At 42.2% G+C, this 26771-nt stretch overlaps 1 protein-coding gene across 3 annotated transcripts; it reads left to right on the forward strand.

The window, feature by feature from the left end:
* Window positions 1-6502: 6502 nt before the first annotated feature.
* On the forward strand, window positions 6503-26502 carry PRKAR1A (protein kinase cAMP-dependent type I regulatory subunit alpha). Of its 3 annotated transcripts, XM_059670120.1 has the most exons (12): window positions 6503-6662; window positions 6873-7078; window positions 9806-9994; window positions 15833-16003; window positions 16790-16881; window positions 17087-17148; window positions 18364-18410; window positions 19117-19275; window positions 20350-20410; window positions 21473-21594; window positions 22800-22881; window positions 24064-26502. In XM_059670120.1, the coding sequence occupies exons 3-12, from the start codon at window positions 9818-9820 to the stop codon at window positions 24234-24236; spliced, it is 1146 nt and encodes a 381-aa protein (XP_059526103.1). In that variant the 5' UTR covers window positions 6503-6662; window positions 6873-7078; window positions 9806-9817; the 3' UTR covers window positions 24237-26502. The 3 variants fall into 3 exon arrangements, with proteins under 3 accessions (XP_059526103.1, XP_059526104.1, XP_059526105.1); XM_059670121.1 differs by lacking the exon at window positions 6873-7078; XM_059670122.1 differs by lacking the exons at window positions 6503-6662; window positions 6873-7078 and adding an exon at window positions 9063-9114.
* Window positions 26503-26771: the final 269 nt, after the last annotated feature.

A 26771-nucleotide genomic window follows, 5' to 3' on the forward strand; every position in this document is an offset into this window, starting at 1 on the left:
GCACCTTGGAGATGAAAGTGTGTGCGTTAGAATGATGCAAATCTGACATAAGGTGGCATCATCAAGCTCCAACCACATAATTTCAAAGCCAGAGAGACTCTTAAGCTGTTTCTACTATTTTCCACTTGGTGGCACCACTCCAGCTGGTACCCACCAGCCTGTCTCAGGATCCGTCTCAGGAATGTATGCTTTGCCTAAAGTGCTAACATCTTATATCCCTGACTAGGGCCGAAGAATTGGTGGACAGTAGGAAAATAGGGAGGAGCAGGAAAATTGAACTGTATCAAGGAGATTTGAGGATAAGAAGGGTCTGTGAGAACCGGGGGTCATGGCCAGGAGGTTAGCTGAAAATCCAGAATGCCAAACTCAATCCAGAGGGCAGGGGCGCCATGGAGGCAGGAGAGGGAGGAAGACGAGGGAAATAAGTAGATAAGACCAATTCAGCAACCACAGATGAGAAAACATTCAGAAAAGGGGCACCGAATTCCATCCTGGGATCCAAATCTAGGAGCAGGCAGGGCTGGTCAGCGAGCCAGGATTCCGTCCAGAAGGGCCAGCCAACGCTGCTTATTAAGGCTCACCAATAACCACTGTGAAGACCATCACATATACAATGTTTACTTCAAAGTGGGAAAGGTATCAGGGTTTCTCAGTGCAGGTGTTGGGACATTTTTTTATGCTTTTCTTCAAGTTACAGAGAATTTCTTTTTTAATCCTCACCCAAGGATATTTTTCCATTGATTTTTAGAGAGAACGGAAGAAAGAGGGGAAAACAAAGAGAAATATTGATATGAGAGAAACATCGATTGGTTGCCTCCTGCACGTGTTCCAACCAGGATCCGGGCTGGGGAGGAGCCTGTAACTAAGGTACGTGCCCTTGACCAGAATCAAACTTGGGACCCTTTGGTCCGCAGGCTGATCCTCTATCCACTGAGCCAAACCAGCTAGGGCCAGAGAAATTTTTTAAAAATCTTTATTGTTGAAAATATTACATACGTCCCCGTTTTTTGCCCATTGACCCCTTCTAGCCCGCCCCTGCCCCCGCTCCCCCCCCCCCGAGAATTTTTTGTGTTGGTCCTCTACACAAAATAGATGACCACTGAGCTGTGAAGTGAGGAGCGGCCAGTGAGCTGTAAATTGGGCTCACCTGCTCCGGGCTGCCACCTTCAGGTGAGCATCGGTCCGAGTTGGCCAAAGTGCGGCCAGCCTGGGCTCTCCATGCAGTTGTGCCTATTGACTGGGTGGCCATGGTCATTCTCGGGGTCTTCCCTTCTTGGATGAGGTGAAGACTGCACATGAGCGAATAGGCCGTTTCCTAATTATCCACACAGGAGCCTGGAGACTTTTATACTGTTATTGTCCAGGACAGGATGCGGGACTTTTGTCAGTCAGAGCTCTGCAGGGAAGCAAAGACACAGACCCTAGGTGACCTGTGTAGAAAAGGACTCTGTTGAATGCATATTGGGTGACGCACAGAACTTCTGGGAAGGCATGAGAAGAAGCTGGGGAAAATGTGCCAATTGGGGACAACACTCAAAATCACACTGTGGGTAGGGGAGGCTAGGGGATTGTCAAGGGCGGGGGGAAAAAAGGAGACATATGTAATACTCTTTGTAATACTTTAAGCAATAAAAAAAAAAAAGGAAAAAAACCCCACACTGTGGCCCAGCTGGTCTGGCTCAGTGGATAGAGCATCAGCCTGTGGACTGAAGGGTCCCAGGTTTGGTTCTGGTCAGGGGCACATGCTGGGGTTGCGGGCTCGATCCCCAGTAGTGGGCGTGCAGGAGGCAGCCGATCAATGATTCTCTCTCATCATTGATGTTTCTCTCTCTCCCTCCCTTCCTCTCTGAAATCAATTAAAATATATATATTTTTTAAAATCACACTGTGGTGTGGCTGGGTAAGGACACGATTCAGGATCTGCCCTGTGAGATGTGAGTGGACAAGCAGTTAGTGACAATGCAGTCTTGACGGTCCCTATATTTTCCCAGCGCCTTTCGATCCAAGTTTCAAGTGAACATTAAGCTGCATGACAGCTTCCTGATTATTTACTCTAGTCTGGTCCATGCAAATGTGGAGAAACAGCTATGAGCATAGGTCCCCCCGATGGCCGATCAGAAGTGCCATCTTGGTGGCCAGTCTCCCACCTGTGCTGTGACTTGCCCTGACCCTTTTGCACCACATTCTTGCTGGTCCCCTGAGACTGTGAGCTTTTGAGAATGGGCCATAGTTCTTCATCTCTGCATCCCTGACACCAAGAGCCTGCTGTGTAGAGGCTCAGGAAACATTTTTAAAGGCTTCTGAACCTGGTGTCTATGGGTGCATGGGCTTTGAGATCTGTGAGCACCCTAAAATAGGATGACAAATGTCATATATGTGTGTGTGTGTGTGTGTGTGTGTGTGTGTGTGTGTGTGTGTGTGTATATATAGAGAGAGAGAGAGAGAGAGAGATTGATTTCCCGGAATAGGTATAGATATGTAGTCAGTGAAATGCTATGCTAACAGAGGTACATGAATAAGATTTGTTGACTTTATCAATTTGACCCTAGTCAACACGCTCAAAAGGTCTCTGTGGGTGACAGAACAATCACTATTTTTTTTTTTAATGCCCTGACCGGGAATCGAACCGTGACCACATGTTCATAAATCGATGCTCAAACAATGAGCCATGCCAGCTGGGCCCAATCACTATTTTTTAAAGCCTTAGCATTAGTTGGAAATAGTATAGGTATAGAAAATGGATATTCAGAAAGAACCTTCAGAAGAGTTTCATACCAATATCTGGGCTGGACTTGATTCATGCTTGTGATGAGTAATGTTACATATCAGCATGGCTAGGCCGTGGTCCCCAGTTTTGGGTCAGACACTGGTCTAGATGTTGTTGAGAAGGTGTTTTTCAGATGTGATTGGCCTTTAATCAGTAGACTTTGGGTAAAGCAGGTCACCTTCCATCCTGTGGATGGGCCTCACCCAATCAGTTGAAGGCATTAAGAAAAAAGATGGAGGTTCCCCGAGGAAAAAATTCTATCTCCAGACTTCGTTCGAACTCAAGGTGGCAACATCAACTCTTCCCTGGGTTTCTAGCTTGCTGGTGTGCCCTTCAGACTTCAGCCTCGCCAGGGTCCCCAGCCACACGAGCCAATTCCTTAAAATATATTCCTTTCTCTCTCTCTATACATTCCATGGGTGATGTTTCTCTGGAAAACCTAAGAGAGTGCTCTCTTGTTGCACATTGTGGATTTACATATGCTATTTGGGATGAAGACATGTTTTGGCTGAAGATATTTTTTACTTGGAAATCTCTTTAGCTTGCCACTCTTCTGGTTTTGTGGTTGATATTTTCAGTCATGCATAAGAGAAGCACCCATTCTCTGTTTAGGTAAGCTTCTGCCAGGGAGAAAAGTAGGAAGACTTTTGGCATTTGCATGCTCGCTGGAACTGAGTTAAGTTCGAAAACCAAACCTTGGGTTCCACGGGAAGCATGAATCCTCAGCGCCACTGCACACCACACACAGGTGTGGATCGTCTGAAAAGCTCCCTTTGGAAATCTCAAATCTGTGGGCCTGTCCTCAGCCAAGGGAGGTTTAAGCATAAGAAACACTAAGAAATGGGCCACCAGAGTAGTCTCTCTTTTTGTGATTTGGTTCTTAGTTCTACTTCTCCCTACTAAACGCACTGCTGATATTTGGTTTTCAAATTGTTTTCTCTTGTTTCACAAACATTGTAACAGCAACTGAGGAAGTTTGCTTTAAAGAGAAATGTTTACTTACAACCCCACTACCCTAGAAGCTTGCTTTGTTGAGCGTTCCAAGGACACAGGCCACAGGACAGGCCGTCAGACCTCGGAATCAAGGGCAGAGGGCCTCTCGAGAAGGGGAGACCACAGACACGACGGTGGAGCAATGATCATTTCTGAAATGTAGCTTAAAGCTGTTATTCTCACAATGTCACAAGGGCACCGAAGGAGCATTCACATCACTGGGAAGCCACCGAGGCTGCATGGTTTTCCAGAACAGCTGTCTCCCTCAACCCTTCCCCAGGCTCAACCAGCCACCGCCTGATTCCCGTTTTGTCTTGTAAAGCCCCAGCATAGGAGGGTTTGGCAGCCAGAGCAAGGTTGAGCACGACTGACACAGGAAGTGGCCGGTGGCTGGACTGAGTGCAGCTGAAAGGGACACGCACACCAGGGCCTTAGCAAAGAAGCAGCTGCCACTCAAAGCACTCAGTCCCATGTCCTCCGTGGTGTTTCCTTCTTCTAAGTGTCTTGATGGTCTTAGGAAGGCAACACTGGCGGTGGGGACACAGTACAGCTCTTACAGTTTAGGTCACTCTTTAGCAAGGTGAGGAAATGTGGGAGGCAAACTAACATTTATGTATGTGCCCCACCCTGTGCTGGGCACTTTATTTATACACTAGAGGCCCGGTGCACGAAATTCATGCAAGGGGCTCGGCCCTCGCAGCCCCGGCTTCATCCGGAAGGACATCCGGAAGGTCATTCGGCTGTCCAGTCTAATGAGCATATTACACTTTTATTATTAGAGACGCATGCTGTGAAGGAGAGTGATTAAGACCACTGCCTGTGCAGCCTTTTGCACACACGTCACTTACCTCTTCCACGCCCCCTTTTCCTTCTGTAACAATAACAGTAATAAAAATCCTACGTCAGAGAGTCATTATGAGGATTACATTAATTGTTATGTGTAAAGCACTTAGAACAGTGCCAGGAACACGGTAAGTGCTATGTCTGTGTTTGCCATTATTTTCTTTACCAGGTCATTTAACACAGCCCTGCGTATCCTTTTATAATTGAGGAAACTGAGGCTCATGGAGATTAAGTCAATTGCTGGAGATGGCAGAGCTTGAAACCCAACTCAGATTAATCTGACTGAACTGTTTTCTTCTCCGAACAGGACCGGGCCTGCTCAATGCTATCGAATTCCCTGTCCTGCTTGCCAGCTCAGGGTTCAGTTTATTAGCGCTTCTTTGTACTGACAAGGGTGAAATCCTATATGACTCGGGTTCTGTCTTTAATCCCCCATGCCACCCATCCCTGGCAAAAGGCCAAGGGTCAACATGTAGGGGTACCGAGCTGGGGGAGGAGAAACTTGCCTCTTACATGTCCCCCCTGTAGGCATAAGCGGTTTTTCTGATGTTGCCTGTGCTTCCTCTCGCAGAAAGCAGGGGGATAACCATCCCTAACTAGAATATTCTAGTGAGCAGGACTCTTATTATAGCCCGGCGGAGCGAGGGGAGCAGTTGGCCTCCTACATCAGTGCTGCCCAACGGAAATAGAACACCAGCAATATACATAATTAAAAATTGTCTAATAGCTACATTTAAAAAGCCAAAAAAAGGTGAAATTGATTTTAATCACATTTAATGTAATACATCCAACTATTACCATTTCAAACTGGAATCAATATAAAAATTATTAGTGAGATAGTTTATGCATTCAATCTTAATTTTTAAAATCTATATTTTTATTGATTTCAGAGAGGGGGGAGATAAATAGAAACATCAATGATGAGAGAGAATCATTGACCGGCTGCCTCCTGTTCACCCCACACTGGGGATCCAGCCCACAACCTGGGCATGTGCCCTGACCCCGGAATCCAACGGTGAACTCCTGGTTCATAGGTCCGTGCTCAACCACGGAGCCACCTGGGCAGGCAGGGCTTTGAATTCGGTTTTAAATCCATTGTGTTTACACCTACAGCCCTGGAGGCATATACCATGCGAGTGCCACAGGCACCGGTCAGACCCAAGGATCCGTGTGCTCCAAGGGACTTCTGTATTCACTGAGCGACCTTATTTGTAGAAACCTGCCCCCTGCGCCCCCTTTCTTCCTCCAGGGGCAGATACGCTGATGGGGGGGAAAAAATGGCTGAAGGAGTCAAGTCGCTCCCCCTCCCCCTCCCCCAGTCATCCTCGATCGGTGCAGCTTTTGCGGGCAGTTGAGATTTTTTGTGTGGTCACGGAGCGTTGGTGCCCATCTGCACGCTTTGTACTTCTCACCACACGGGCTGGGGCGTGAATGGGGGGCGGGGGGGTGGTATTTCAGGTCCTAGAAGGACTCAGGCCAATCTTGGACCCTGACAACATCCTTTCCAGTGTCTTGTGCCCACGGGGCCGGCGTGGCCTCCACTGACGACAGCACCCCCGGAGGGGAGAGCAGCCCGATCTGCCAAGCAGACACTTGGCCGGGCTCAGGTTTCCTGGACCGGATGGCGGACCGGGGCCGGAGGCTTGCGCGGCGCTGGTGGGGCACAGGATGCGCGGCCGGGCGTGCGCATCCCGGGCATCCGCCCGCGCTCGGCCCGCGGCGCAGCTGCCGCAGATCCGCGGGGGCCGCCGCCTCCTCGGGGCCGGGAAACTGCACGAATCTCCCCGCTGGGGCTCCGCGTCCTCCCCTGCAGGGGCGGAGTCGACCACCTGACATCCGAGACGCCCCACGTGGGCTGGGGGTGGGATCGGGGGCGTGGGGTTGAAAGGAGAGAGAAAAGGCGGAGGCGGCAGGAGTGAGGGTTGGGAGAGGAAGGAGAGGAGAGGAAAAGGAAGGACAGGACCGGAGGAGAGAAGGGAGCTCCCGAAAGCCGCGCGGAGAGGGAGCCAAGAGCTGCGGGAAGAAGAAAGGGGACCCTGAAGCATCCCGAGAGGGGCAGGTAAGGAGGGACAGGTGAACAGGAGGGGAGCGCCGGGCTAGAAAGAGTGGGGAAACGGCGAAGAGGCGGGAGAAAAGGGCGGCGGAAAATGGGGGAATTAAGAAGGAAAGAAGAGCAGAAGGGGTAGGATTCCAGGACCAGGAGGGGCGGGGAAGCGGTCCTCCTAGAAGGGGCGGCAGAGTAAATGGGGCCGCTCGCTGCGCCTTTAAGGTTGCCAAGGCGACGGCTCTGGCCAGAGCGAGGCGCATTGACGTCAGTAGCCGAGCGGTGATTGGCTGCGGCCGGGTCGTTTCCGGTGGAGCCGCCGCGGAGCCGCTATCGCAGAGTAGGTCCGGCCTGGGAGGGAAGCGCCGAGCGAGCTCAGCCAGCCGCAGACTCGCAGCCGCCGCCCCGCGCTCGCCTCCTCGCGTCCCCAGGCAAGTGCGCTCGACGAGGGGCCCCGCTGCGGCGAGCTTCGCCGCCCCGGCGCCGGTTTGGGGGGCGCTGGACCGATCCAAGATGGCGTCACGGGGAGCGACCTGCAGGGGATGGCCGCACCCCCTGCCCCTCCCCGGCGGGCGCCTCCCCGCAGGCCTCACGCCCCGGGCCGCGCCTCCGATCCCGATTCTGTACCTCCGAGGCCTCCAGCCCCCCGGGACGTCCGCTCCGGTGCGGGGCCCCCCGACCGCACCGCCCCCCACCCTCCGCCCGCGCGCTCCCCCCACTTCCCGTGGCTCCGGCCCCCGGCCCTCCGCGGCCTGCCCTGTCCCTCCGCGGCCCACGCGCCCCGCCGCCTCCGCCCCCGCGCGCCGCCCCTCGTTTCTTGAAGGACAACAGCTCGTGTTTTTACCGGCTTCGGCCATGGTTTCCCTCGGCGTTTCTGGCGGATCTTGGAGACCCGTCGGGTCTTGTTTTCCTCTCGACTGTCCTCTCCTCGTCGTCTCCAGCGGCCGCTTTTCCTCCTGGCCGGGATTATCACGGTTCTAGCCCGGCTCCTAAATTCCATTTTGTCCCCTTTCACCTCCTTCCCCCGTTTTGTTTTGTTTTTTCCCCTCTCCCGAGTCCTCGTCGCCACCTCGGTGGCCTTCCGATCGAGTAGGATGAAGGGCACCCTCCGTCCTTCTCTCGGAAATACGCGGTATCTGTTAACCCCTGCAGCGCAGGGAGGTGTGGTGCCCGAGAGGTTTCCCGAGGGTCGGTCGGTCCCGCCGGGGGAAGGAGGCCAGCGTGTTCTCCCGGGAGGCGCTCCCGGCCGCCCCGAGGGGGTGCAGCCTGAATCAGCCAGCCCTTCTCCGGGGTTCTAAACATTCCCTAGCATTTCATCCCACCTGGAATGTCCAGCCAAGAGGACGTGAGCGTGGAGACCCTGCGGTTGACATTTTAAAGTGTTGCGTAGTTTTTGGAGGGAGAAGCTGAGTTGTTGGGCTCTTCAGTCTGAAAGCACCAGTACAGGGCCGAAGTCTGTTCGGGTAAAAATGTTAAGACCGTGAACTGTGGATATTCGGGGGTTCCCATGATGACTATTATTATCGGGGCATTTTTTGTTCATGTGCTAGCTACCTCATTACCAGCGTCTACTTTTTGGTCTTTTTAGTGCATTACTTTGTTTTCAACAAAAACAGTTTCATTCCTTTAGAATCTAAAGTTTAGACCCAGTTCTCATTAATCTTTGAATGATATCTGTGGTCAATTGAATACGTGTATTGATATTCCTGGGGGGGGGGGGGCGGGGGGAGAAATCCCTGTTTTGAAGCAGAAGAGATCTGATTTAGTATTGTTCTTGGTGGCCTTCAGTATTATCAGAAATGCATAAAATTCTGGTGCAGGTTATTCTCGGTTCATATGATTGACCTGAAAAAGAGTCTAGCATAAACTCATATTCAAGTAGATGTTTTGGGTGTTGTTTTTTTTAACCGTTTATTTCTGAAATGGCAGCATGATTCTTTATCTGCATCCTTTAATGTATGTTGTCAGAGAGATGCACACTTTTTCGTGGCCTGTTAATTAACCTGCTCTTTATTGACCCTTATGAAAGTCACCAAAATAACATGAGTAATAGTGTAGCACTTTATTCTGGTATTTCTTCCTGCTTTTACATGTACCGTTTCATTTCAGTAGTTTTGTGTGCATTATATTTTGAAACGTCCGATTAGTATTGATTTTAATTGCAGAGCAGACCTGGCTTTTATTTTCTAATCAATTATTTAGTAATTCGGAGTTAGAAGGAAGACAGTTTATGAATCTGTTGGTTAAATTAACTAAGCTTTTAGTTCCAAGGTAAGGTTAGCTACCTTTTATTATATCTCTATTTTACTTCATTTCGAGATAGTATGAATCCTCTAAAATTCCTTAAATGCAATTTACCTATTGAATCTTTATGTAAGTTTAAAATTTAACGTATTTTAATATTTTCCTGTCCAGATGAAGAAAATGTTTTGACATTTTCCTGTCTAAATCTTTTATAGTTTATTTGGTAAGTTCTTTTCTTCGATTAAGGATTTTCCCTTTTACCAATGCTTTAAAGTGTGTTATCAATTAGGGTTGGAATCTGGTAAAAGAGTCTCATCTGGGGTTCTTTCTGTGTTTTAAAATTGTTTGATTACTCTAGCAGTTGGCTCATCAGATCCTTTGCCCCAGTGGTTTGCTGGCTGCCATTAGGACAGTCCCTTGAGATAGGAGTTTCGTATAGGGAATGTCAGATGTTCTTCATCGTGCTTATTTGCTCTCATTTAGAGCCTTCTTGTGTGCCCTTGTAATTCTCTGTCCTGTTTACCACTTACACACTTCCCACGTCATCATGATTTTTTTGCAGGGGGAGAACTGAATGAAATTCCCACAGGGCCTGACTCCTCAGCGCCCCGCCTCTGCAGGGGATGGTGGCTCACACTTCCTCCCTGGAGCTGAGGTTATTGCTCTCACTGTTGCTGCCTGCAGAGTCTAGGTCCTGTAGCAGAAACTGAATGAAATACTTCCTTGGAAGAATGCTATTTCTCTGCATATCATAGCATTCCTTAGCTCTCGCCTCCCTTAAAATAAAAATCTACCTAGGGAGGGGGAAAAAACACCTTTGTGAATCAGTCCTAATGAATTTGTTAAGTTAAAGGCCAAATTGGCATTTGCTCGTTATAGTTTACACAAGCGAATGTGTGCCTTTTTCCTTGTAGAGAACGAGAACCATGGCGTCTGGCACCTCTGCAGCCACTGAGGAGGAGCGCAGCCTCCGGGAATGTGAGCTCTACGTGCAGAAGCACAACATTCAGGCCCTGCTGAAGGATTCCATTGTGCAGTTGTGCACTGCTCGACCAGAGAGACCTATGGCATTCCTCAGGGAATACTTCGAGAGGTTGGAGAAGGTAAAAATAAATGTGGGGAGATGAGATGACCCTGACAATCCTTAAACGTAATGCTGTAGAATGTTGCTAATTTGTATCTTTTGGAAGAAAAGAAATTCTGACCAAATAAGAAGTCTAAAATAGAATTTCAAAACAAGGGGGCAGTTAAGGCACTTAAATTTTTAACTTTGCCGTCAGTAGGCTTTACCAGAAAACAAATCTGTATGCTAATTTTACATGGCAAACAAAGGGTTTCCAAACTTGTAACTGTTTTAATTAATACATAAAACTGGTTAAATAGAATAACTGACTACATACAGTTGATCAGAAGTAGTATAGCAGTGTATGGGATGAGAATTCTAAGGTACTTGAAAGCAGTTAATGTTTTTTTCTTCCTCAGCAAAGCAAGTAAACTTAATAAGCCTTATCCCACCTTTTAAAACCAAGTGAATGAAGCATTTGAGTCTAGTTTGTGACCAGTAGATCAGAACTTCTGGATTAGTGTAGTTCATTTTTTTATAAACTATATCTCAGATGAATTGACTGTAGAGCAGAGATCAAGGGTAATGATTGCCAAGATTGTACTTTCTTTACAGACCTGGTCAGGACTCATTTCCTCTTAAAAAAAAGTGAAATCAGTTTTTGGTTTTTTATCCTCACTGTGTGTGTATCAGTGTGCCTAAAGCATATGTATATGTTTTTCTAAGCAAAATGATAATTTTGCATCAAAGACCATGCTTTAATTATTCCCTCAAGAAATGATGAATGAGAAAGTCTGGATCCCTAAATGTTTTGAGTAGTTTGAATTGCTCCTGTAAATTTGTGAGATAAATTTACAGGTCTTATTACACGTATTGAAGTTTTGATAAGGTTTATAATGATTATGATCCAGTTAAGAAGGGTATCTTAGGTATATGATCATTATCTAACTGTATAATGGAGATATGTATGATAAATCCCATTGATTCGGACAGTTAATCAGTAACTTATGAAGTAAAATAAGGTTTTAAAAATTATTTCAGTGGCTCAATGATTCGCATTTTCTACTGTTTTCTTGAAAAGCTGTTAAAATTGGTGTTTAGTATCATAATTAGAATAATTAACAATAACAACAAATAACCAGTCCCTCTGAATGTAGCCTTGCTGTCTTGGAATTGTAGTAGAAAGTCTGTGGGGGTGTGTGTGTGTGTGTGTGTGTGTGTGTGTGTGTGTGTGTGTTTTAAATCCTCACCTGAGGATATGTTTATTTTATTTTTTATTTTTTGAGAAAGAGAGTGAGAAAGAGAGAGAGAGATATCTCAATCAATTGCCTCCTGTACTTAACCCCGACCAACCTTTTGGTGTACAGGATGATGCTTCAACCAAATAAGCCACCCAGCCAGGGCATGATTTTCTCTTTAAGCTCTGTCCAAATAGTGAGATACTTTAGAGCCAGGCTGCTGTGGGCTTTTCATTTTGCGATAAAGTTCGTTCCTAGAGATCTGGTTCTGAAATGGGTCACTGTAACGTGATTCCTCTTCTCTTTGTATATCAATAGAAACCATCCAACAAGGGGATGAAGTTGGTGAGACACTATGTGTCTTTTTACAGGAAGTGTTGAATGTACAGTGCTGGTTTCAAAGCTTGTACTTAAATAGCACTGATTAAGCACTATCAAAGGGGAAGGCAAGAAATCATCGTTAGCTTCTTTGCGGGTGGGATTTTTAGATTCAATGTGTGTTGGCTTCTTTACCTCTTACTGAAGGTCACAGCTTAAACTTTTCCTATAATGCAAGGGTCTTTGTTCACTTGCATACATTTCTTTAGCCAGGGCTTTTAATTTTAAGTAAGTAGATTTTCAATTTTTTAATAGGTCAGTTGTTCTGCACATTAGGTGTTAGTTTTAGATGTCTGAAAATACAGTCAACATTCTTCTCACCTTCCTTGTGTTAACCAAGGGTCATGTTTCTGGTATCATCAACTGTTCAGTGCACCAAAAACTTTCACAGCGTTTATTTTATTTTTAATTTTAATATATTTTTAATTGACTTCAGAGAGGAAGGGAGAGAGAGCATGAAACATCAGTGATGAGATTCATTGATTGGCTGCCTCCTGCTTGCGCACACTGGGGATTGAGCCTACAGCTGGGGCATATATGCCCTGACCAGGAATTGAAACTGTGACCTCCTGGTTCATAGGTCGATGCTCAACCACTAAGCCATGCCGGCCAGGCCCTCACAGCGTTTATTGAAAGCTGCTGTGTTTTACTTCAGACCTTCATCTGGAATTCAAGTCCCCTTTTATGCATAGTTTAGAACTTTGCCTATCTGATAGGTTAGAAGAATTTAATAGCTGCGACCATTGAGTGTATGTGCCAAATACTATGTGAAGCACTCTACATACAGACTCATTTCAGATTTGTGAGTTAGGTGATTATCACCGATTTACAGAGGTTGCAGATAAAACTAAGAGTGATTAAGTAACTTGGTTATGATTGTACACTGTAATAGTTATTGTTACAGCAGCATATAACCCTCAAATTTCAGTGGTTTATATAAAAGACCTTTCTTATTTCTCAGTCATATGCAGCTCTTCTGAGCTCAGCATATCTTGTCTTATCTCCACATGTCTTAACTCTGGGGCTGAGTGGAAAGGGCAGCCACTGTTAGAGCAAGCCCTTCTCAAGGCACAAAGGGGACAGAAGTTCAGTGGGGCAGAGTCAGACCACACAAGTGGGCATGGTATGGCATGTCCACTTAACGGTCCAGGGTCAAAGCAAGTCATAAGGTCAAGCCCCAAGTCAGTTGGGTGGTAACTTTACATACAGGTAAGAATAGACTGGTAAGGAAAGGGAGGGAACAAATAATTGTTAAAAACACTAAGTGGTCAGGACAGAATCCTATCCTATATAATAAAAGGCTAATATGCAAATCGACCAAACTGCCGAACTACTGGTCGCTATGATGCACACTGACCACCAGGGGGCAGCGCTCAACACAGGAGCTGCCCCTGGTGGTCAGTGCGCTACGACGGGGAGTGCTACTCAGCCAAAAACCCTGAGCCGGGCTCACAGCTAGCAGGCTCACAGCTGGCCAGTGCAGCAGCAGTGGCAGGACCCTCTCCTGAGGGCTCCCGTACTGCGAGAGGGCACAGGCCGGGCTGAGGGGACCCCCCTCCCCCAGCATGAATTTCATGCACCAGGCCTTCTAGCCTGAACATAAAAAAGTAGAATGTATTGCTATTATCCAGTAAGTCTGGGAAGGTTTGGGGGGAGGGGGTGGATTGTTTTAATATATGAAGTGGGAAGAGACTGACAGAATGACAACAGCAAGAACGAGGATAATTAGAAATCGAAATTGATAATGGCTCTGAGTCATCAAGATTAGGTTATATCTGAGATGCTATAAAGATGAGAATCTATACAACATTGTTAAAATCAAAGTGCTGCCCTAGCCAGTTTGGCTTAGTGGATAGAGCGTCGGACTGTGGACTGAAGGGTCCCGGGATTGATTCCGGTCAAGGGAATGTACCTAGGTTGTGGGCTCCTCATTGGCCTGGGCCCTGGGCTCCTGCAGGAAGCAACCAGTCGATGTGTGTTTCTCTCACTTCAATATTTCTCTCTGTCTTTCCCTCTATTCACTCTCCCTAAAAATCAATGGAAAAATTTCCTCCAGTGAGGATTTTAAAAGAAATTATCTTCAAAATAATCTTAAAAATTCAGTTAGATAGAATACAGTTCCAAATGATATGTTATTTGTGAAATTCCAATGACAAATTTAGGTGATGGAGTTTGTGTTTTCATTTATAGTCTTTAAACTTTGGGGAGACTTGAGTTTTATAGTTCTGTGTTAATAAGGAATCAGAAAACCTTACTGATTACTGCAGTTACCAGAATGAAAAGAGAAGTGAATTTTCTAAAAACGTATTTTTTTAAAAAATTAGTTGTATATTTGTATATGGTTCCAAATTCTGCAGGTACAAAAGGGTGTGACAATAAGTCTTTTCTCTGTTGTCTTCCTTAAATACAACCACTGTTTCATTGGCCTATGGGCATTTATAGGCAAATTCACATGTAAAAGAATTTCTTATTTTCAAATGTGTGTGTGGCAATTCCCTGCATAGATATAGTATAGTTTATTTAAAATCATTCCATTAATGACCATTTTGGTTGTTTCCACTGTTTTACTACTAAAAACAATACAAGGAGTAACTTTGTTTATATGTCATTTCACATATATGCGTATCTTATAATAAATTTTTAGAAATAGAATGGATTATTTAGACAAGAAGTACATGCATTTGTAATCAAACATACAAATGTATTAAATCTATTTTTGTGATATGTTTTTCCTATTGTGTTTTCTTAATTGAAAATTAGAAAATCCAGACAAAGAAAAATAAAGCAAACCTCTGTTCCTCAAAAAAAAAAAAAGTAAAAATCAGGCATGATTCTGTTAATAGAAACTAACATTAATATCTTGATGGTTACTGTTCTGGATATTTTGCTGCGTGTGTATTGGCTTGATGCCAAAGTCAGGGCTGAGTACCATGCAAGAGGGGAAAAAATAGGCATCCACCTCAATTTCATTTTTATCAAAAACTTTTCTGAAATCGTAAATGCTAATAACTTCATTTTGAATTTGAAAGATGGTTTAGAAAAATGATGTAGAATGAGTCAAATGAGAAAAGTAGTGGATAACACATTCTTGTGTTTTCATTCTTAGTTTAAATCAGGCATAATAAACTCATTCTTTGTTGCAGACCTGAGGAATTTCTTTTTAAGGCTCTAGATGTGATAAATAAGAATGTTAAATAGTTCATTTCAATTTTTAATGTCAATTAGTTTAGCAAGATGTTCTTAAAAGCAGGTAAAAGTTTTTAAAATTTAACTACAAGTGTAAACACTGATAATAAAGAATGCTTATAGCTCTGCTGGGAGAAATATTGATCTAATTTAAATTCTTGGTTACCATCATCACATAATTTCATTTGTTTTTTTCTGAGACTCCAGTTAGAAATGAATTCCATGGGCTCAGGACCCTCCATTGGTTTTTATATTTCCCTTGCCTAGCGTAGACTTTGCATGCAGATTTAGCAAATGCTTATTGAATGAAGGAAGTAACCCAGTAATCTAAACATTCTTGAATCACTTTGCAGTGCCTGAATACATTCTATTTTGGGGAGGAGGGGTCTTATGCTATGTGCAGCAGCATACTAAAAACCTAATTCCTCAGGATTTTGTTTTGCAGTTTTTTGCTGTTGTGTGTGTTACAATCCTTGTTGTATATATGTGTGTATATATATAAGCTTAAAGCAACTGGCCAATAGCTATGACACACACTGACCACCAGGGGGCAGACGCTCAACGCAGGAGCTGCCCAACTGAGGTCACTTGGGTCAGCGGCAGTTCTCTGGTGACGCATCCGGGAGCCCGATTTTAGGGTGCGTCACCCAAGAACCACCCTCTCGCAATCCGAGACCCCTCAGGGGAGGTCAAAGAGCCTGTTACAGCCTGATCCCCGTAGGCCAGCCTGAGGGGGACCCCCCCCCCACCACCACCAGTGCACGAATTCGTGCACAGGGCCTCTAGTGTTATTATAATAAGTATCTAATTTTTTACTTGCATGTTATGTGTCCTTATACTGATGACTTTTGTTCATTATAAGATGGCATCTATTATCATCTGAGAAACAGTCCTTGTTTCAGAATATTTCTTTTCAAACTCAACTCCATTTTCCCCCATTTGGAATTTGCTTTTCCCCTTAACTTTTACATTGGTGTTAGAGGAAGAGATTTGAGGTGACTTATCCTTGAAATTCAAGAACACCAACTTTACATCCTGAAAGATCTCCTTTGTAAATGTATAAATTTTTTTTTCAGGAGGAGGCCAAACAGATTCAGAATCTGCAGAAAGCAAGCACTCGTGGAGATTCGAGAGAGGATGAAATCTCTCCTCCTCCACCCAACCCAGTGGTTAAAGGCCGGAGGCGACGAGGTGCTATCAGCGCTGAAGTCTACACAGAGGAAGATGCTGCATCATATGTTAGAAAGGTAGCTTTGATGTCTAAACATTTGGGGCAATGTTTTCGGGACCCACATGGTAATCTTCTAGTTTCTTTGATGAATGCATTCATGATTTTGAATAGTAAAACACAAACAGGCTCCATCCTGTGTTCTTGGGTACTGAGGGACAAATTTCTGTGATGTCAGTGCCATCAGAGAAAAGAACTAAGTGATTATTAAACAGTGAATAATTTCATTTTGGGGTGTTTTCTTTTCCATGATGTTTTGCAGTCGAAGGAGTCAGTACTCCTTTTTTTCTTGAATCATGGTGTCAATTTTTTTGGCATCCTGTAATTTATGTTGTGGCTTTTAACCTTATATCCTCTAAGCATCATCCTGATTGGTTCTTCCTTAGAACCCACCCGCCATTTCAGGTTATGCTATTAGCTTGAAGAGGGAAGAGAATCGTTCTGCCAAGAGGCTTGTGGAACTAATGGCACATGATCACAATTTAAAAAATGACTATCATAAAATGTTCGCTTTGCCTTAGAATAATGATCTTGGTCAAGGTGTTTTTTAGTTTGTTTCTTTAGTTGCTGACTGAGAACCAAATACCAGCTTTTAAATACAGGTCTGGCTATACGCAAGGGCATTAATTAGTCAGTATTTGTTGAGTACTTTGTGGACCAAAGGTGGTATATATGGGTTATGTTGAAAATACTTAAAGCAGTCTTGTTTCAATACCATCATGTAGCTTGTCATTTACTTGACATGCAGGTTGCAAGCATGAAATGTTTTTGGTTTATGCAATCATCATTTGACCTTCTATTCTAGGTTATACCAAAAGATTATAAGACAATGGCTGCGTTAGCCAAGGCCATTGAAAAGAATGTGCTGTTTTCACATCTTGATGATAATGAGAGAAGGTAGGTACAGGTTCTTTGTTATATGCTCTTTTCCTGTATAGCTGTAGTCCCAAACTAGTCTCATCATCGTTGCACATTTTAATATTCATTACTCACTTGATGACAATCCCTGCTGAACATCTAGGAGCTTGAATTTTAAGGTTAATGCTTGAAATCCACAGAAGAGGTGCATGAAATGTAACACAAGGCCTTCTGTCCCTTGCAGTGATATTTTTGATGCCATGTTTCCGCTTTCCTTTATTGCTGGAGAGACTGTTATTCAGCAAGGTAAGGGCTCTGCTGTTGTGGCCTGCAGTGTTACTCTGGGAGAGGAGGCCAGATTGGAGGGTTTTTAATACGGAAGTTTGTTTTTCTCTTTTACCCTACCAGTTTCCTTTTGTTAAACTACTAAACTTTTTTATTTCTTTTGAAAATTAAAATTGACTCAGCTAAAAGGCACACTTTCCCTAAGGGATTCATATTTCCCTACCATCTGATACAATTTTGTTTGTAGTAACTGTTAAAGGAAATTCCTGCATTTTTTATTTTGGATGTATGGAATTTCAGAATCATATATCCTTCATATTTTTAAAACATACCTCTACCCCTCCCTCCCTCCCTCCCTCTCTCCCTCTCTCCCTCCCTCCTTCCCTCCTTCTCTCTCTCTCTCTCTCTCTCTCTCTCTCTCTCTCTCTCTATATATATATATATATATATATATATATATATATATAAATTTTTTTTTTTTTTTTTTACAGAGAGGAAGGGAGAGGGATAGAGAGAAACACCGGTGAGAGAGAGAAACATCGATCAGCTGCCTCCTGCACAGCCCCTACTGGGGATGTGCCCACAACCAAGGTACATGCCCTTGACCGGAATCGAACCTGGGACCTTTCAGTCTGCAGACTGACGCTCTATGCACTGAGCCAAACCGGTTAGGGCTACCCTTCATATTATTAATCACATATAAAATAAAGTAGGAAATAAGCATAACTATTTTCTCCATCATGTAGTTCTCTATTTATGAGGTTTTATACCTTCTAATGATTCTTACCTTTTTGCCCACATATACTAAGATGGATCTATTCTTTTGGGTCCCTCCCCACCTTTTGCCTTTCTTATGTACTCTTGATATCTTTGTGGATCTTTATGATCCATATATTTTCCTATTTTTGACAGCCTGATATTTTATTACTTATTTGGGTTCTTATGTTGTTATAAATAATAGGCAGTTAATATTTTTGCACACACACAATGGCTGTTTTTGAAGTTATTTTTCAGAGGTATATTTCATTATGAGATGACTGAAAATTTGATCAATTTTATGATTTTTAAAATATGTTACTGGACTTTATCCCCTTGAAAGAGTGTGTTAATTTATAACACACACTCTTCTCTCATAGTAGAACTGGAAATAAGTTTATTTCACATTAACTTCATAGTTTGTTTTGTGTTTCTTTAATTTGTAAAATGCTTCTAACTTTTTATTCTCCTCTCCTTTAGGTGATGAAGGGGATAACTTCTATGTGATTGATCAAGGAGAGATGGATGTAAGATTTAATAAGAGCAAAAATATGTTGATAATTTTAAAAGTCAGTGTATTGATATATATTGCTTCTAAGAGTTTCTGAAGGACTGTTACAGCCTTTGTATGTTAATTCCATCAGTACTTTTGCCAAATATTTTAATGACACAAACTTTTTAAAGGTAATTTTCTTTAGGTAGACATGCAGTTCAGAACTTTTGCTGGAGTAATGGTTAAGTCGTGCATGTGTGCTGTGGAGTAAGACAGTGTAAGGGAGACTCTAGACCCCGTCATTAGTAATGAGACTTGGTACAACTTTTTTGATTCTGTAAGTTTTGTTCATAAATGAAATGAGATACTAATGGCATTGTTCTCAGGATTATTAGAAAACTCAGTGCCTTATGCAAGTGAAATGCTTATTAGCACAGTGCTCAGCACAATACTCTGTAAATGTGTATGGTTTTTATTAATGCTTGCTTCATCTTTCTGCCCTGATCATCAGTTGAGTGAGTACTTTTTTCTTATCAGATGATTAAACCAGGTAAATCACAGACACTCTGAACTGAACTCATTGTCAGAAGTCAAGTATTTTGCTCTGCTATGTATTGAAAACATAGTATATTCTATTTTAAAACAAGTTCAGGATTCTGACTCCTAAAAAAGGTTTGCCTGTTTTTAATACTTAGATATTTGTGTATTTAGGAAAAAAGCAATTGTCATATGCATTTTAGGTCTATGTCAACAATGAATGGGCAACCAGTGTTGGGGAAGGAGGAAGCTTTGGAGAACTTGCTTTGATTTATGGAACACCTCGAGCAGCCACTGTCAAAGCTAAGACAAATGTGAAATTGTGGGGTATTGACCGAGACAGCTATAGAAGAATCCTTATGGTAAGACAATGGTTTTTGAAATGTGATTTAGACTACCTGTCCATGTAACTAATGTTTAAATTGAATAATATCACCAAATTAAAATGAGAATATTACTTTTAATGATTGAGTGCTTTGCATTGAGCCCAGGTTAGCACTATTCATTGTACCATTTGAGACAGTCAACTTTTAGAACAAAAGTTTGACCAGGAATAACATGGGGAACAATGTAGTGTGTATGAAATGGTCAGCTTACCTTTGTAATTCTCTCCACTTGCTGAGAGGCACATCTTCACTTGCCCACTCTTTACACGTCATAGATAGTCTGATAGCTGCTGCTTCTAAGTGCATAAAGTTCTATAAGGCCATTCAGAAGGAATCAGCTCCCTAAACTGAAAGTGGGTTATCGGTAATGAAAATGTCATGTTCCCTCTCACTAAAGGAATAAACAAAATAACAAAACCTTTGGAACATTCTGATGGTGTAGTCAGACTTTTTGAGAACTTTGTGGCAAATTAATAGAGTAGCTTTGGATGTTTAAGTCCCAGATGACGGCATTAGTCACCTTGAATGGTTTTCTAAATTTGTGCAGAGCCTATCTGGCTATTTGACAATATGCAGTTAGATGTACTTTGAAAATTTTCTGTATTTGGGGTATAGATGTGTGTGTATATATCAATCTTTATAAAGTATATAAATTGCCAAGGCAATTGTGTAAGGAATGTTTATTGTAGGGTACTGTGTTGTTCCCCTTTTTCCTCCCTATATATATTTAACAAACGTTGCAGATAAGACAGTTGAGCACTTTTGGGGGGTGGGGAGAGGGCTGTAAGTGGTAGCAGTTTTATTTTTTTTCCTTCCGTGGAGGATTGGCGTTATGGGGAACAACCCTAAGCTGGAAATATATTCAGCTATAGTCACATGAAGAAAAAGAACCATGTATCAAGAAGCAGAAGCAGCAAGCTGTGACTTTTCTTCCTCTCTCTCTTAATTTACTTAAAACTTAGTATTTATTCTTCCACAGCATTATTTGATAATTACACATTTTTTGACATGTTGTTTTTTTTGTTTTTGTCTATGTGTGTATTTTTATAGGGAAGCACCCTGAGAAAGCGGAAGATGTATGAGGAGTTTCTTAGTAAAGTGTCTATTTTAGGTGAGTTTTGGAAGATGGCATAGAGAATTATTAAGTTGAAGTGTTAGCTGTTCTTAAGCAGTATCTATTGTATTTCATAAAAACTACTCTAGTTATCTATTCTGTTTTTACTAATAGTAACATAAAGCACATGGAATACAGAGTTAAAGTGTACCGAGAAGCAATTTTAAAGTTTGCTTAACTTGGTAGTATATGACAAACCTTAGAAAAGATTGGAGCTGGGAGAAGCTTTCTGGAATATGTGCTACTCCCTTCTCCTGGAGAGACAGAAGGGCTGAGTGTCCTCTTCCTGACTCTGGACATTTATACTTGTTCCTCCTGTGATGTCTGTCTCTGTTGCTCCATCAGTGAGTTTATTGGTTAAGGAAAGATTTCCAAGAATGTATTTCCTCTGTAGAAAGATGAGGTGTTATATGCTTTCTCTGAAAAAATGCTGCAAGTTTTGTTGAAATTTTGGAGGTATGTCTATGTGTTGCTACAACCATTGAGAGGGTAAATGGCAGTTTCTATAAGGTGGGATGCCTTCTGCCATGTTTTGTTATTGTGAATTGATTTCCACCCTCCCACCACCTTATTTGTCCTTTATCTGAAATGATTACATTTGCTTAGTGTCTTGGGTGTTAACTTTTGTTCCAAAGGTCAAACTATTTTCTACTTCTTGTTACTTTGATAAGTTAATTCAACTGAGGATTTAAATAGATAAATGACTTCTATAAACCTCTGGAATAATACGGATGGTGACACTCCTTATTACTTTTGGGTGATGGCAGTCTTTAGGAATACAAAATGATTACATTTTCAATTCCTTTACCATTGGGTGCATTTGGTCTAAATTAACCTGGTCACTGGGGCTGCTGAAGTAAAGACCTAAGGGTTATCTATGAGTAATCGGAGGATCTTGCTGAGACTAGAGGTAATTGAAGACAGGCACCATGTTTCATGTGAGACACTCACCGAGTATTGAATGGGCATGGCTATGTGGTTGATTCTCTTTATACTTTTTGTTTTGAAGTTGTTAACAATACTGAATTTTGAGAAATTCTTGTAATTCTTACTTTTCAGAATCCTTGGACAAGTGGGAACGCCTCACAGTAGCTGATGCATTGGAACCAGTCCAGTTTGAAGATGGGCAGAAGATTGTGGTGCAGGGAGAACCAGGGGATGAGTTCTTCATTATCTTAGAGGTAAAGGACTTTGCGTTTGATACTATTAGAAGTTGTACACTATAAGAGAAAAAAGGTTAATTCTTATTTACACCCTTAGGTTTAAAGAATATCTGACAGTTTTATGTAAAACTTGCCTTTCATCTTGGAATGCAGTTGTTGTTTTTCTATCAGACCACCACATTTTAAATGTGTTTGAGTCAGAATTCTGGAAGGGCTCTGGTTGCCCAATTCTGGCCTGCTGAAATTAATCTCCCTTATGCAAGCCAAACAAGCTATCAACATAGCCAACTATAATGATTCTGCACCATCTTTGTTAAAATATGTGTTTGGGGGAGGCCGGGGGAATGTCAAGGGGGAAAGAAAGGAGACATATGTAATACTCCTTATAATACTTTAAGCAATAAAACAAAATATATATATTAATAAATAAATAAATAAATAAATAAATAAATAAATAAAATTATGTGTTTGGGCCATTTGGCAACCAAAGATCAAAGGCAAGGGTTTAACTTCTAAAAGTTACTATGTTTTATAGCTTCACAACGTGTGGGAACGTATAGCAGATACTCTCCACTGACAAGTAGATCCAAAAAGTATATTTTCTATGAATGTGGCTCAGTAGATGCTAATTGGTTTTATTTAACCTGGGGGTGTGGTGAAGGGGATCAAGGGACTCTTTCTGTACAGCGCCAGATAAGTAAGTTAGGCTCTGTGAGCCCTAGAGTTTCCATCGCCATAGTGCAGGAGCAGCTGCAGACACTATAAGTAAATTGGTGTATTGTTCCTATGAAATTTACCTATAAAAACAGGTAGCAAAGTTAGATCACCCCCTTCCTGCCTCCCGTAGTTTACTAATCTGTGTGAACCCTTCAAGTTACCCAAGCACCTTAGCTTGATGAGAAGGGCCCCCTATCAGAGGCTGCTGGGTAAATAGGAATTAAGCTCATGCAGTTACTCTGTTTAGTCAGCTTTTGTCATACGAACACACAGGATTTTAAATAGCCATGAAATTTTCTTTTTCAGAGTAGCTAAAATTGAATAGTATATAAAAATGTCACCTGGGGGTAGGGGAGTCCAGGGGAATGTCAAGGGGAGGGGTGGGGGGGAAGGAGACATATGTAATACTCTTTGTAATACTTTAAGTAATAAAACAAAATTAAAAAAAAAAAATGTAACCCTAAATTTGAAAATTTGTGTTTTGCTTCTTGGTGATTTTATTACAGGGGTCAGCTGCTGTGCTACAGCGTAGATCAGAAAACGAAGAGTTTGTTGAAGTGGGAAGATTGGGGCCTTCTGATTATTTTGGTACGTAGATTTCCTCACAATAAATAATATCGTTTCTTTAAGTCACCTTTAAGTGCAATATCGTAGTCTCATAATTTGTCTTTTATTCTCCTGAATTTAATTTTTTTATTTTTTGGGGGGAGAGAGGGAGATTTGGTGCCAATACCCAGGAATTTTATTCTTTAACTAGAGGCCCGATGCACGGATTTGTGCACAGGTGGGTCCCTCGGCCCGGCCTGCGCCCTCTCACAATCCGGGAACCCTTGGGGGATGTTGGACTGCTGATTTCAGCCCGGTCCCCACAGGCCAGGCCGAGGTACCCCACCGTGCTTCTAGTATGCATATAAGATCTTTGGTTAATCTCTTCCCGCCCTCTCCCCTTCCCTTTGAGACTCATCAGTCCATGTTTCCATGCCTGTGAGCTGAGCGTCTGCCCCCTGGTGGTCAATGCACATCATAGTTACCAGTCAAATGGTCACTTAGGCTTATATATATATAGATTGCAATCTTTTTTTTTGCCTCTCAGAGAACTAGTGTGAGATTTTGACCTTTACTCAGTTAATAAGTAAGTTATTGATTGTCTCATCATTCAGTTGGTTTTTTAAAAAATACTTTTTAAAAATATATATTTATTAATATCAGAGAGGAAGGGAGAGGGAGAAAGAAACATCAATGATGAGAGAGAATCATTGGTTGGCTGCCTCCTGCACGCCCCACACTGGATCGAGCCCACAACCCATGTGTCCTGACCAGGAATCGAACCATGACATCTTGGTTCATAGGTCAATGCTCAACCACTGAGCCATGCCGCCTGGGCCGATCAGTTGTGTTTTTTTTTTAATATATTTTATTGATTTTTTACAGAGAGGAAGGGAGAGAGAGAGAGAGTTAGAAACATCGATGAGAGAGAAACATCGATCAGCTGCCTCCTGCACATCTCCTTCTGGGGATATGCCCGCAACCCAGGTACATGCCCTTGACCGGAATCGAACCTGGGACCTTTCAGTCCGCAGGCCGACGCTCTATCCACTGAGCCAAACCGGTTTCGGCATGATCAGTTGTTTTTTAAGTACAGATTTGATGTGGCCTGTATTAAGTTATTAAGAGAAATACATATTTGTTTTCTTTCTCAGAAATGCACATCTAAGAAAATGTTCCTCATAGAAGTTAGCCTCCTCTTACTCCTCTTTCTCCCTTCTCCAGGTGAAATAGCACTACTGATGAATCGTCCCCGAGCTGCCACGGTGGTGGCTCGTGGCCCTTTGAAGTGCGTTAAGCTGGACCGACCTAGATTTGAACGTGTTCTTGGCCCGTGCTCAGATATCCTCAAACGAAACATCCAGCAGTACAATAGTTTTGTGTCACTGTCTGTCTGAAATCTGCCTCGTGTGCCTCCCTTTTCACCTCCCCAATCCATGCCTCACTCGCACACTGCTTTATTTTCCCTATTTGCAGCACCACATGGCCACTGGCATTGCAGCTTCTTGTCTGTTTATATTAAAGTTGCTTTTATTGCACTGTTTTTAATTTGGAGCATTAACTGAATGCTCCTACACAGTTAAATAAATAGAGAGTTCTATGGAGACTTTGCTGTTACTGCTTCTCTTTGTGCAGTGTTAGTATTCCACCTGGCAATACGTGCCATGCTTTTTGGTGAGGGCAGATCCCTGCACCAAATAATTACCATGGAGTAATGTTGTAACAGTGCAAGATGTTTTTTTAAGTGATATAATTTTCTAATTATCATAAGCCTATTTTAGACTGTGGCCATTTATGCTGTATTTCTTTATAGACTAAATGGTTTCTCATTAAGCTCTAAGGATTAGGAAAACTGATATAGAAAAAATCTTAGAAAGATATCTGCCTGTGTTTAAACTAGATTAAGAGTGGGAAAATACCCATTTTTTTCTAGTTATCAGATGGATATGATCTGTTATGTTTTCTTCTTCCTTTTAACCAGAATTTATGTTTGTCAAGCGAATTTGCCTGGTATTGATTGTATCTTGTTACTGTTTCCTCTCCAGTTCTGAAATACATTTAGGTGTAGCTATTCATACCTGCCTTTGAGTTTGAAACTAAATCATAGGCTGCAAATACTAATTATGATTTAACTACATCTGCCTCAGCTCAGAAATTCTGAATAGACGTTTATTGATCCAGCTAGTGCCAAATGTTGATCATGAGATGCTGAATTGAGAATGAGAATTCCAGGTCTCCACTCTTGGTTGTTGGCTTAGAGCTTTTGGTTAGTGTACATCTTTCAGTTGATTCCAGGAGATTGGATTGCTGGGAATAGATAGAATATATGGAGCAAAAGTCATAACAAAGACGGAGGTGATGTTGCTAAAAGAAGAAATGCCAGGTGGAGAGTTCATTGTTGGGAACTTTGCCCCACTAAATTCACTGGGGCAAGAGATTTTGGGGAGAAGTTTTTTACTTTGGTTTGACGTTTTCCCCTCCTTTTTACATCAACTAGAATTTATGGTGGGTGGGGGTGGGGTGGGGTGTGCCTGTGTTGTTGCAAATTGGTCTCAAAGGCCGTCCTGCTGAAAAGTTCTGCTTTCCTATCTAGCTTTATTCTCTGGCAGATGTTTTGTTCTTTTAAAGTAAGCTTGTGTTTTGCGTCTTAACTGTGTTTCAGTATTTTCCAGCCTTATCAACTTTATGTGTTACATTATTCCATGTGCACCAATGATACCCAACAGTTTATTTTTATTATGTTATTTTTTTAAACAAAATCTCTCAGTTCTGTAATGTGGGCACTTTTATTTTCATCGTGATTTATATGTAATGTAGGGTTATACTTGGGAGTGACTGCAAGCATTTTTCCATTTGTATGCAACTGGCTCTGATTACTAATCCTTTCTCCTACCCTTTCCCAGGCCATTTAAAAGGCAAATTGGTCATGGTAGATTTTTTTGATAGATTTGAGCAGTTTTTAGGTTGTTACTAAGTTTGAAGTATAAATCTGGGAAAGAGGTTTTATTTACCTTTTAGTGTGGGATAGAAAGCCACCTTATTACAAATTTTTTATGTTTCAAAATCTGTATTAAGTGAGGGTTTCTGATCTATATGTTGTGTTTAGCTACCTTTTATATTTAAAAAATTAAAAATAAAAATTACATTCTTATTAGCGTAAAGCTTGATTTGATCTTTGTTTAAATGCCAAAACTGTACTTGAGTGAATTATTTAGAATGCCATAAATTGCAGTTTCATATCTGTATATAATAATCATGTTCACATATAATGCTTCCTAAATGAATTTTGCTCTTAAATAATTTGGCTTGCTGTTTACTCCCTTTTGTAGTTTTTAAACTAAGAAATTTTAAGTCTAAATTTAAAAATTAACACATTTAAAGCTTTATCTTTGTGCAATCTGAGTATATGTGAGATATCACGATGGCATAGTTTGTCTTAGTTGATAATCAAGACTTTAGAAGTCATCATTTCTGGACTTGGTAAGTGAATTTCTCAGATCTATTGCTCTAGAAAGTATAGATGGCCAAAGGACCATTTTGTATTGTTTCCTGGTTACTAGTCTGATTATACTGTGTGTGCTAATATACTCTATTCTTTTTGTTATAGATTGTCTTAATGGTAGGTCAAGTAATAAAAAAGATTCAATAATTTAAATTCTTAAATGAATCCGTTTTTCTTCCCTTCGTCCTTCTCTTCCCTTTTCTTCCCTTCGTCCTCCCCTTCTCCCTTTGGAATCTCCAAATCTGATTGGCAAGAATGAAAATCACAAGTGAATTACGGAATTAGTGTTTGGAAAGAGTCATGTGTTTGTTTTCAGTGGTTTCGAAGTCAGCTTGCCAAAGAATGAATCTGAAAACCTTGCTTAAAGGGTAATTGAGATATAGCAGGTCTGTTCATAGAGTATTGGAAGGAAGGATTAAATCAGAAGCGG

This window comes from Myotis daubentonii, chromosome 16, assembly GCF_963259705.1.
Source record: "Myotis daubentonii chromosome 16, mMyoDau2.1, whole genome shotgun sequence".
In the NCBI taxonomy this organism is placed as follows: Eukaryota; Metazoa; Chordata; class Mammalia; order Chiroptera; family Vespertilionidae; genus Myotis; species Myotis daubentonii.

Bases quoted from the DNA above. Each gene is read 5' to 3' on its own strand.
- PRKAR1A (XM_059670120.1), top strand. From the start codon at position 9,818: ATGGCGTCTGGCACCTCTGCAGCCACTGAGGAGGAGCGCAGCCTCCGG. The intron at 18,411-19,116 runs GTAAGATTTAAT...TATGCATTTTAG, and splicing joins TTGATCAAGGAGAGATGGAT to GTCTATGTCAACAATGAATG. The intron at 19,276-20,349 runs GTAAGACAATGG...GTATTTTTATAG, and splicing joins GCTATAGAAGAATCCTTATG to GGAAGCACCCTGAGAAAGCG.